We start from the raw sequence: 11,670 nt of genomic DNA, 5'->3' as shown, positions 1-11,670 counted from the left end.
TCGGGGGCCGGGGAACTCACGTCTCGGGGGCCAGTCGCAGGGCGATTTCGTGCGTTCTGCTCTAAATATTTTGCTAATCGACAAGGCTAACCTCTACCCCCAGCTCGAGTGTAGATGGAGCTTGTGTGCAGTTTCCATCGATCCCACCACGGCTGTCATAGCCGGTCCACGTAAGATTTATTTAAATCCGTTGTTGGCGATGTTGTCGCAGAGCATGAGGATGGATGGGGAAGTGCAAACTTTGGGGGCCGCCGCGCCTCTCCTCGAACACTCTCGAATCGTCAAAGTGTGTTAATTTCCGTTTCGCATGCTTTGAGATGAGGGCACAACGAGAGAGAATGGCACACTTTATAAGGGCACGAACGGACGTTGTGTTGTTGGAAGAAGAAGAGCTCTTGGACATCACCAAACGTCTCTTGTCTCTTGACCTGCCTATTTCAAGCACTCTATCCTGCAACAGAAAAGCATCCCATCAACTCCCTACGACATGATTGTCCTCTCCAAGATCAAGGCCCTCACGGCCTTGACAGCTCTGTCTGGTGCACTTGCCTCTCCACTCTCAAACAAGATCGAAACGATCAAACAGCTCCTCGGTCGAGACACTTTGGAGTGGACGGCCCTCGGAGACTCCCACTCCTCAGGTGTCGGAGCCGGAGATTATATCTCCAACTCCTACCGTTGCCTTCGCTATAACCACGCCTACCCCGTTCTGATGGACGGTGATGCAAGGCTTCCCACGGGACACGACTTCGACAACGTCGTATGTTCTGGATCCAGCACAGCAGACGTCGAGGCCTTCCAATTCTTTGACAAGGATACCTCGGGCGTCCCTAGTAGCCAGTATGGGGAGTAATACATGGGCCTGTCCACATTACCCGTATTGTAAGAGCCATTTTCGCTAAGTAGACTCCGTCAAGGCGACCGCCCCAGGTTCGGAAACCCAAGCATGGCTTCACCGAGCGTTGGAGGCAACGACATTGACTTCCCCGGTATCATATTCAACTGCATTTTGGAGACGCACCTCCCATTCGGTGCTGGTCCACCGCAGAGGACTTGCAAGGAGCAAAGAGATGTCACTTGGGACCTTCTCATCAGCCCGAACCTTGCAGACAATATCGACAAGACCATCAAGAAGGTAGTCGAGAAGGGTCGCAAAGGGCCCGGCCGGTGACGGCTTCAAGCTCTACGTCACGGGTTTCCCACAATTCTTCAGCGTCGAGACAACCGAATGCGACGATGTCACTTTCGCCCGGACGGCCAATCCCAAGGATGACGGAAAAGAGCATACGAAACTGACGCAAGACCTTCGAAAAGAATTCAACGACATGAGCGTCCAGCTAAACAAGGCCATCGAGGACGCGGTGTCGAGGAATAAAGACCAGGGCGTCAAATGGATCCCCACCGACGGCGAGATGGAGGGCCATAGGTACTGTGAGCCCGGAGTCAATGAGCCAGACCAGCACAATCCCAACCTCTGGCTCTTCCATTACCCTTACAACGAAGCTAAAGATGACACCGTCGATGGACCTCTCCAGAAGGCTCTTGACAAGGTCACCGCTGCCGCCGATATCAATGCCAAGTTCAAGACGTATAACGATTTCCAGAATGCCCTTTTCGACGCCATCGAGGTTGGCGATCCCAACACCGAGGGCATCCAAGATCCCCTCTGGCGCGGCATTGGCAACAGGGTGAAGGTCTTCCATCCGCAGAACGCCCTCCACGAAAAGATCCGAGATCTGGTTTTGGACGCGTACATCAACGACCTGCAGGGCAGCCAGGGGGGCCCTGCTGGCGGCGACGCAGCCGGTGACGAAATCAGCCAATGCTTCTTCTACCTGCAGCAATACCGCCGCTGCGAGCCCTCCGGTGAAGAGTACTTTGCCACATTAGACATGCGACAGCCCGATGGCCTACGGATCGACGAAGCGTCCAGGCCCGACATCACGGCGGCCAATCAGGCCAGTCCGTTAGTTGTCACCGGTGGCGCTTTGAAGAAGGATTTCTCGGCCGTTGGAAAGTTCGATACAGGCAATCAGGGCGACGAGCAGGCCATGTACTTTACCTACGGACCTCCAGTGGAATTCGGCGAATAATGATTTCAAGGCGCCCGCCTACTGTGACAAGCCTGGAGCTCGGGATAACCCGGACTGGAACTGCAACGGCATTGGGAAGCGTCAGTTTTACGCTGTTGATGGCAGCGACAGGACTCGAGCAGTAAGTCTTTCCTACTATTTTGAGAAAAAGATCATATTTCCTAACTGTTCTGTAACTAGCAACGCTCATTGGCGTGTTATTTTCAGTGTTAAAGTGAAATCAGGAGTCGCCCTTGACCTGAAATGGAAAACGGGAAGAAAAGATTGGGGAAAAAAAAAAAGAAGCGGCAAAAAGCTCGCTCGTGGCGCGCTCTCAGGTTCGAATTCCTGATTGCTTGCCACGAGCTACGAAAACTTCAGTTTTCTAACCTTCTGAGCGCTCCAATGACCACTTGGCCATTAGTCGCAGTATTGCTGCTTGAGCTGCTCGGTTGGAAGTTCTTGCCCTGTCATCGTATATTAAGTTATCACGGGAGCTCTCATCGATTTTGAGGGAAGGTGCGTTGGGCTTCTTCCCCTCTGGCGGGCAGCTTCGTCGAACATCGAGGTGCTCCTTGTCACGGCCCACGGTTGAGACCTAAAGAGGGGAGAGGGATACGGGGGTGTTTGGAATGGCCGGAAAGGATTTCTCTAAGGATATTGAAGCAAGATGTTCAAGATTGGGAGCGGCGTTGGGGATTGGATGTCTAACGTTCAGAGAGCTAGAGAGCCCACAGTCGTTACTGATTTATGCACATCGATTCACTTTGAAACTCTCTAGTCGACAGTCTAATACCGTAACTCAAGCCTGCGGGTTACGCATGCTCCTCGAGGGAGCATGGAGAATATTGCCAAACAATAGAGCTAGATATATACCTGTGGAAAGGAATATGGTATCAAGACAGGATTTGCTTCTGTCTGTTCATGGAACATGTAGGACCAAGCATGTTATGTCCTCCACTCTGTACGCAGTTTCATCCTCAACGCCGCCAGGATCACAAAGATCCCTCCCTCACCGGCATCTCTGCCGTCCGTGCAAGTAAAATGAGAAAGCAACCGGATCTCGCAGGAACTGACGACGTCAGTGTCATCGAAGAAAACGTTACGTCCTGTTTAATATTATTGCCCGCCCTCCAAGACGCGAATGTGTTGGACGCGTTTTTTGGTTCAGGAATCCGTGCGCAGGACTGCGTGTTGTTGTCTGTCCCTTCCCAAACATTGAACCATCCAAGAACGCCACAAAGGACCTCTTGCATCCTCGTTCGATCTGAGAGATAAGCTTCGGGAGGGTTGGAGGGGTGTTTTGGAGGTTTACTTCATAATTCTCTCGGATTTTGCAAACAGAGAGGTGGGGGAAACGAAACAACAATCTTTTTCGTGTGGGTCTTTATGTTGTTTACACGCATCTCGAATCACATCCGAAGGAAACAAAGTCCATCGGCAAGTTTTACCCCAAAGCAACACGCGTGGAGAAACGGAGACAAGACCAAATCGGAGGAGGCTATTCAAATTAGGTCATTTCCTCCACAGAGTCCGCAATCACTAGCTTCGAGGCAGAAGCCCAAGTTTGGGTGTGTACGATTTTTGTGCCGAGTCCCTAGCGGGGCGACCTAATACACTCCACTCCCTTGAGGTGGTGAAACGCTGGAAAGTTTTTTAGACCACAAATAGATCCATCGAGACTGGGCCAACCTGATATTTTAGAGTGGGCGAGGTCCCCATTCCAGAGGCCCGGAACCGGTGGCCCAAGTTGCCCACCTGTCAAGAGGAATGGGACACAAGGCTGCAGAAGGCATCGTGAGGTTGGAAGAATGTGACCATGAGATAGACGAGTGGACATGTCACCGACGAGGTAAAGTCTGGTTGGTGCAAATGCCTGCTACCTTTTGGGGAATAAATGCAGATATGTTCTCGGGCAGGGAGAGAATGCCCCGGCCCAGTGAATCCTGCTCTTGCTGCTTCAAGTGTTGTCGTCGATGTCGGTTGATTGATCAATGGCTCTCACAGACGGAACGACTTCAAGCCACACTCAAAGCACGCAGGCCCAGAGTACCAAGAAGACATCGATCCATTTGATACATTGACAAAGGTACTCCCATACGTACTCCAACGAAAAACACGGGCCCCTTTCTCTTTTGGGCTTCAACATCAACATATCAATGCGTGCCATCGCATCGTCGCATCGTCGCACTGGTCTGGCACCCGAAAGAAATCGCGTCCCAGCAAACAGCAAACGGGGCCTCGGCGAAGGTAGTGTAATAGCCAACGAAGAAAATAGCACACCCCACTGGCCATGGCATGCCACTCTCTCACGAAGCATGCTAAAGGAAACGCTGCCGGTGATGCACCGTGCTGTGTCTTTGTCCGTCCAATGCGTCTATTTGTGGGAGTCCATCCTGGCGTAATAATATACTGTCCACTATTACTTCTTACTTCTGTGGAGGTCTGGCAGGAAGACGTGCATATGCCTCGTGCTGGGTTGAGGAAGACGCCCTCATTTCCATCCACTTGTAATAACTTTAAAAGTGCGGGCGGCAGCAGGTACAAGTAAATTGCACCCGCCCATCTGCGTCGACATCTGCGCGGAATATGTGGGAAATGGTGCAAAGCTTTCGATGAGAGGTGGGCCATAATTCACCTCATATTCCTTTCTCCACAAGATCCAATATCCAGCCCGTTCCGAACCCCTGCCACATCTTCTTCTCCCCCTTGGCAGGATTTTTGATTAAGGCCGCATTCGGGCGAACCCGAGCCTAAAAAATAAAGGAAAAAAAAAAAAAAAGGAAAGACAAACCCTTCTCTCAGTTTTTAAGATTGTGACGTTGCCGATCCCATCGTAATGTAGTATAGTGTAGAGTTTTACCGTCCTACTGGGAGGCCCAAATGTTCTGGAATATTACTTCGTATACGACTTGGTGCCCTTGTTGAGGACACCAAGGCTCCAAAAGCCGAGCCCAAACGATAAGCGAGATTTCGCAGATTTCCACTAGTATTTTTTTCGGGTGGGAGAAGTGCGGTTGGGATTATTGGGATTATTATCGCCAGTGTTTGCTGCAAGCACAGCGTGATCAAATCTCGGGGCCTTCGACATCATCTCCAGCGAGGTTTGCGGAATCATCTAAGCCCACAAGTTCAGGGACCAAGACGACGTCAATCAGCCGCACTCCCCACAGCAAGATCTTGGTGGTGAAGCCCTCCACTCAGAGAGTCGAAATCGAAATTATATTCTATTCTAGAGTGCATGTACTCAAATGTATGGAGAGGCATTAATCAAATAATCGTTGCTTTTCTTGCTGCCGGGGATGGGGTCGTCGCCATGGTGAAACAGCAAATTTCGCAAACCCATGGCCTCACTCCCCTCCCGCTTCCCTTGTTCCCTCACGCCATGCAGATGGATCAGTTCAGCTCTATAATCCCTCGTAGGATGAAAGCCCTCATCTCTGCAACCGCCAAGAAGGAATCAGCCTCCAAGTGTTCCGTCATAATGGACAGAGCTTGCAGTGGTCTAGACTGCAAAGGAGTACGGCGTACATTTGATGGATGCCCCAAGACTCCATAGTATGCTGCAGGCAGAAGCTCATGCACCGGCTTGTACTATGAAGTCGTACTAGATTGATTTGATTCGATTATCATTTCAAGGTTGCCTCATGGTGCAGAAGGATTTGTACTACTTCGTACGCTCCAGTAAGAAAGACCCTGCAGGCTGTCTTAATCCTATTGTTGAGCGAGGGCTTGACTGGTCAAATCCAACAAAACAGGCCCATTATTACCAGTGCATCTCGGTCTTTGGAGTGGTGTAGCGTCGGTTCCCCGGACCCAAGAGAAGGGAACTGGAGCGACAAGCAAGGGCTGGCTGCCCGTCGTTACAGCGAGATTTTCTTTCTTTTTTTCTTACAAAGTAGTTGATGGAAATGCAAACAGACCAATCTTAAATGGGCGGCTCATGGACATCGGGTTCTTGGCTATTTTTCTCCTTCTTTTCTTCTCCCTTGTCCCTTGCAGTCTCTCTCTCGTGACTGGCTTCGTCCTCAACCTCCTACAAATTAGTGTACATACTTCACAGACCACTGATGGGAAGCACTGGGCTTGGCTGTCCATGGAAGCTGAGGTCTGTCCCTGATCGGTGAATGCACCGCCCCAACCCACTAACACAATCATCCCACAACGTCATCGCCGGATCCGATCTGTGCTGTTCGAACAGACACAGGTTTCGAAGATCCAGATCCTCTGCATTCCTCAGGTATCTCTTGGTTGGTTTCGCCTGGTGCATGCGAACTTTTTGAAAGGAGGGTGGAAAACACATTTCAGTGGCTCTCGAGATGCAGTACTTTGTCATAGTGCACAATTCAAACGGATCCGCTCCGGAAAAAAAAAAAAAAAAAAAAAAAAAAAAAAAAAAAGAGATTGGCCCCTGAACTGTGACTGTGAACATCGAAATGCATCGGACTGGTCTGTCCCTTCCGACCCCAACCTGCTTGCATGGAAAACGGGGCACAAATTCAGGAACACGCTTCTGATTGGATCGCGGATCGGACGCCGTCGATCCTGGAAAAGGGAAGAGGGGAAGGGGGGATGCCTGCCTAGCGTTATAATCTGGTTTACCACATTTTCTCGTCTCTCTCGTCTCCTGTGGACCGGGCGTCTGGTAGAGGAATGTACTTTGGTCACAAGTACAGGACAGTGTGACTTCAAAACGAATGAGACGGAAGGAAAATTGACTGTGCGCCAAGAGGGTGTGGAAATAGAGGGACGATCATTCTTTTCCCCTTTTACCCCTGAAGTTGAGAACGAAAAACTTCTCGATGAATCTTCAAAGTTGGAGGCTAGTCACACGTCCTCTTTCCCTAAGCTCGACCGAGAGAGTCAAGCGCCTCTCAAGCTGGCATCTTACCCGTAGCGTCCTCGCAGCTCATAGCCTCATTGTGGTCTTTGCTCTGTCGGGAAAGTGGATCAAGACTCTTGAGAGGAATTTCTTGTTTGATCAAACCATAAAAATCGTTTCACGTCAGGCGCTGGACGAGCAGAGGAGAGGATTTGATGGTTCCACTAAACGTTTGAAAAGACTCACGCCACGCCTTGGTGCTAAAGAGGTCATTAAGTGGCGTCTCGGCATTTGCAATTCGGCGAGATAGATGTCCATCTGGAGTTAGGTGAAAAAGATGGCCGGATGAGAAAGGCTCTTCCAGAATGTTTTTGTGTTCGGGAGGGACAATGAATAGTGAGGTAAGAAAGATGCAGCGGCACTGAGAGACATGGCTTATCCATGGCCAGCTGCACTTCGAACCAGCTGAGTTGCTTCTAAGCCTCAATATCGCTCCCTGATTAAATGGCTCCCGGAAGCTAGATCCCAATGGTGAAGACGGCGGAACTAGCGTGTGGCCCTTCCGCTTCCGTCTACCAGCCATGCTCTTTTCCTCAAAAGCGAGACCTTCTGGCCGCACGCACCGCTTTGTAACCTCCTCTTGGTCGAACCACGAATGAGTTCATCTGGAAATATGGATGGTAAGAATGTTGTATCAAGGTTGCGGGACAGACCATGGGTTCACCGATCGAGGTTCTTTTTCCGTGGCTGGCAACATCCGATCTTCCGATCTCGCTTTCCCCTTCACACCATGTTGTTTAAGTGTCTGCAGCACGGTAGATCGTGGCTGAAGAATATCGGCAGGAAAAAGGGGGTGGGGCGGAAGAGTATCGCCGAAATGGTTCAGAGGATGAGGCCAGCAACTGGTAGAGTACAGCACTTCAATTGTCTATCATTTTTCTTTTTCTTTCTTTTTTTTGGGCTTGGAGGGGCGGGGAGTGACATCGAAAGGTCGTTGCAACATCGCCTGCAGCTGGAAAGATCCGGCCAACGACAAAGTACGAAGTAAGGCTAGTTTGGAAGGTCGGGAAGCATGCTGCCAGAAGGATTTGAAGCGGACTAGCACGGGAGGCTGCTGGTTGGACAAACGTAGTGCCAAATAGTTTTCCACTTGAGCCTTTCCTGTTTGAAAACTGTCATCTTGGCTCCCAAATGGGCAGCACATGAGCTCTTCTGGAATTGTCCGATTCCACAACTTGGAATGGCAAAGCCCGGCTACTGGCCACGCAACGTGGCTCTACGGAGAATAGATGTTGAACGCAACTTTAGAATGCGGAGTCCCCTTGGGGGAACCCCCGGTAATCTCCATAGGAAAACGCAGGCTTTCAGCCACGGAGGAAGGCCAGCGACCTTGAATGGTCGGAGATGTACGGAAACATCCGTCGTCCGTGGTGGAAAACGACGCCTGAGGGCGGTGGCCATCGTCGGGATGAGGTCAACCGCCCGACGATACTTCGTACGAGGACTCCGTCGTTTGTGTCAAAGAGTGCATCTCCTAGTGCAGTCCGTGACCAAGGTGCTCTGCAGGGGTTACCTCAGAATATCCGTACTCGTACTAACGTAGTTCCGGTGCGTTACGGTGCTTCGGAAACCAGCACTGCTCGTACAGCGCTCAAATGCATATTGCATCGCGCCAAGATAGGTAGCTCTGCCATCGCATCCGGTGCAAACGAGATGTGATTACCAGGCACTCGATCACCTTAGATGCGGTGAATGGGCGTTTCAAAGTCGACTGTGGCGCAAGAGTGCACGCTCAAGTGGGACGAAACAGTGGCAGCCAGCCATTTCCGACATTGAGGGTCTAGACTGAGGCCGCACTGAGATACGAAGCAGATGGCTTCGTGGCCTCTGGATTCGATTTCTAAGGACCAAAGACTTGGTGCAATTTGGTGTTTTATAGATTAATTCATCCGACTCTGATATCGGATCTGGAAAAGTTGCCTCCCCCAAAACAGACATTCCCCAGATGAGAACAAATGAATGTGGACGCGGAATCTTGCTACGCCTTCTGAAGCCTAGTAGAGGGTTTCTAGTAGAGAGCCTGGATGACCATTAACTAGCAAACTTAACGTCGGAACATCGCCGACTGGTTTTGCAACTCGATGCCGATTCGCTCAATACTTTTCTCGAGCGCCACTCTCGTCTCATTCGATGGTGGAGCGGGCATGCCTCGTAGTCTTCACGACGCCAGCGGTGGGTTCACTGCGAATCGAACTGGATTGTCCGCCCATTACTTTCTGGAGCCAGACGTGCCGAGCAAGCGCCGCCAGTGAAATGGTTAACCGACGCACTAAAAACTGCTGGCAGGCACCATTATTTTCTCAGCCAATCGCTCCTTCCGTCAGACCCCCCTGAGATCGAAATACTGAGATCTAGCCTACCTCGTAGACAGCCAATGGCTAGTCTGGCCCTGAGATTTGACGTGCGACAGGTGGGAACGGAGTGCTTCGTACTTGTATGAGTTTAGACAAGAGCAGTGTGTCGCTGAGAGTTCTCGGCCAATATCACACTTCAATTCTGTTTTGCCCACCCTCTTGCCTCTTGATCGTCCCCTTGCAGCAACAAAGCGGTACCTTGCAGCACATGGTCACACTGCTTGTACAGGACATGAAGTCTGGTGATGGTGGACCCCTTGGATGTGCCTGCCTTTGGCGGCTTGGGGGCGGGACAGAGGATGGCAGGACCTTCCCGACTCTCTCAAGTACCGGATTGTAGCAAAGCATTACGCCCTTCGTCCTTGTAGTGTAGTGTGGGAATTACTGCTTTAGGACAGTACAACTTAGAGTCTGACGCTTGTGGATTGGCTACTCTAGGGGCTAGTACAGAAACGGCTCGGGGAGTGCAATTAACGAAGGAAAAACAACCATCGGCGTAAAACCACTCTGAGCGGACCCTATATCTGCGCACTGTACGGATCACGGTACGGTACCTGCTTGGCTGTATCGCGCTTTCTCCAAGGAGCAAGTGAAAGGGGGAAGGGTCCGCCGACCAGGTTCACATGCAAGGGGCCCCTGTCTAGCTCTTGCTTGATGAAGGGGGATTTGCTTGGATGCTTGAATGCTTGAGAGGTACCTTAGAGGACTAGGAACCCATTTGCATTGCAAAAGCAGTGCCCAAACAGCTGATAAACTGGAATGAGAGTTGCTCTGTACTTTCTTCTACCCTGAGCTGTAGGGCAGTACATTTTCATACAAGCACCGTGAAGCAGAGTGGCAAGTACCGGGTCCCCACTAAGGTGCATCAATTTTGTACTATAATGTCCTCCGCACAATATAGCGTAGTACGAACGCTGTGGAATATCGTGCTTCCTCCCACGTCCATGTGCCAGGCCAATGCACTTGATCAATCTCTGAGAAAGTGCCTGTGCTGTGCTCTGCTGTGTTGCCTGTACCTGTGCCAAACGCCGACCAAACAATTGATTGATCCATCCTCGTCATACATACCAAATATGTACACTACTTTTGTAGCGTAGATTTCAGAGCATGTCAATCTCGTCACCTTGCTTCCATGACCCCTTCCCTCGCCCCGTCTCTGACCCCCTCGTCCAGGCCCTCCTTCTCAGTCCCAAATCTCCACGACCTTTTCTCCGGTCTCCTTCCACTCCTTTCCTCTGTAACCTCTCTTCACTTTGCGTTGCTTCACCTTAACATCAACGACGAGATTCTGTCTCAGCCGCTCCTTTCGTAACAAAACGTTCATTTCGACTTCCCGACCATTTCGCTCTTTTCTTCGTCTTGTCAACTGCTTCGACACTCCAGCGCGCCGACTCGACTCCCAACTTTTCATCCCAAGCGAGACTACAATTCAAAACACTTCTGACACCGAAGCACACGCCCAATTCCCGATCGAGAGCCTACTGAGTCTGTGACTGCGTTTCCCAGACCTTCATCTATTACCCTAGTCAAGGTCATCTTGTCTTACACCTCAGCGTACGAACCTTGCCGCGTCGAGCCCGTCCGTAGTCAACGTTGATTGTCACACATTCGTGCCCGCGCCTTCGCCAACGAAACCACCCTCGACTCGGGGTAACCTGTGTGCTCGAGTTTCGATTTCTGCCGGAAAATACAGCTTCCAGAATTTCTGTACAACTTCATTCTTTTTTTTTTCTTTTTTTTGCTCAAACTTGCTGTCGATCAGCAACACTTTCTCCTTCCGACCGGGCATTTCCTGGATGTGCCGCGTGCGCAGCTGAACCGACCGGGCCTTGCCTGTTGATCAAACCAACGCAACGCGTGTAAACCTTGATCAAGGTGTGTCGGCCCCCTACGTTGTAACCCACCCGCGTTTGCGTCCTCGAGATGCCGGAACACGGGCTCTTGATATGCACCACACACACACAGACAAACACTCGAGTCCGATAACGAGGACGGAACAAGTGTCGCAGAGAACCCTCGAATGTCTTTTTATTCTTTTGTTTCTGGGTTTCCAATTTGTTGATGCCGTTATGGGCGTGAACAGCTCGCCACCCTTCGCTGTCAAGTTTCGTTTAAAGCACATCACGGCAACATCAAGGGCCCGAATCCATGCCAGATCCCCATCAATTCCGCACAGCCCACACCCCCCACTGCCCGACTCGAATCTTTGTGTGCCCCCCAATCTAACGTTAAGTCACAGTTTCATACCATCTAACCCATCCGGTCCAAAGTCGTCCCTAAGGGTGCTTATCTATATAAGTCGTTCTGACTCACCAGGACAAAACGTCAGTCGTCTTCTTCCATGAGGTTGACCGATTAAGCC

At 50.9% G+C, this 11,670-nt stretch overlaps 1 protein-coding gene across 1 annotated transcript; it reads left to right on the top strand.

Annotated features, from left to right (window-relative positions):
• Window positions 1-487: 487 nt before the first annotated feature.
• Window positions 488-2,093, top strand: SAPIO_CDS6289 (Palmitoyl-CoA hydrolase; the record flags this gene model as incomplete). The annotated part of the gene is made up of 2 exons (XM_016788431.1): window positions 488-760; window positions 1,140-2,093. 2 exons carry the CDS (start codon window positions 488-490, stop codon window positions 2,091-2,093), a joined length of 1,227 nt encoding a protein of 408 aa, XP_016642012.1.
• Window positions 2,094-11,670: the final 9,577 nt, after the last annotated feature.

The sequence above is a fragment of the Scedosporium apiospermum genome, assembly GCF_000732125.1.
Source record: "Scedosporium apiospermum strain IHEM 14462 chromosome Unknown SEQ_SAPIO_0101, whole genome shotgun sequence".
Lineage (NCBI taxonomy): Eukaryota > Fungi > Ascomycota > Sordariomycetes > Microascales > Microascaceae > Scedosporium > Scedosporium apiospermum.
The sequence above is the reverse complement of the archived record's forward strand: the minus strand, read 5'-3'. Positions and strand labels throughout refer to the sequence as shown.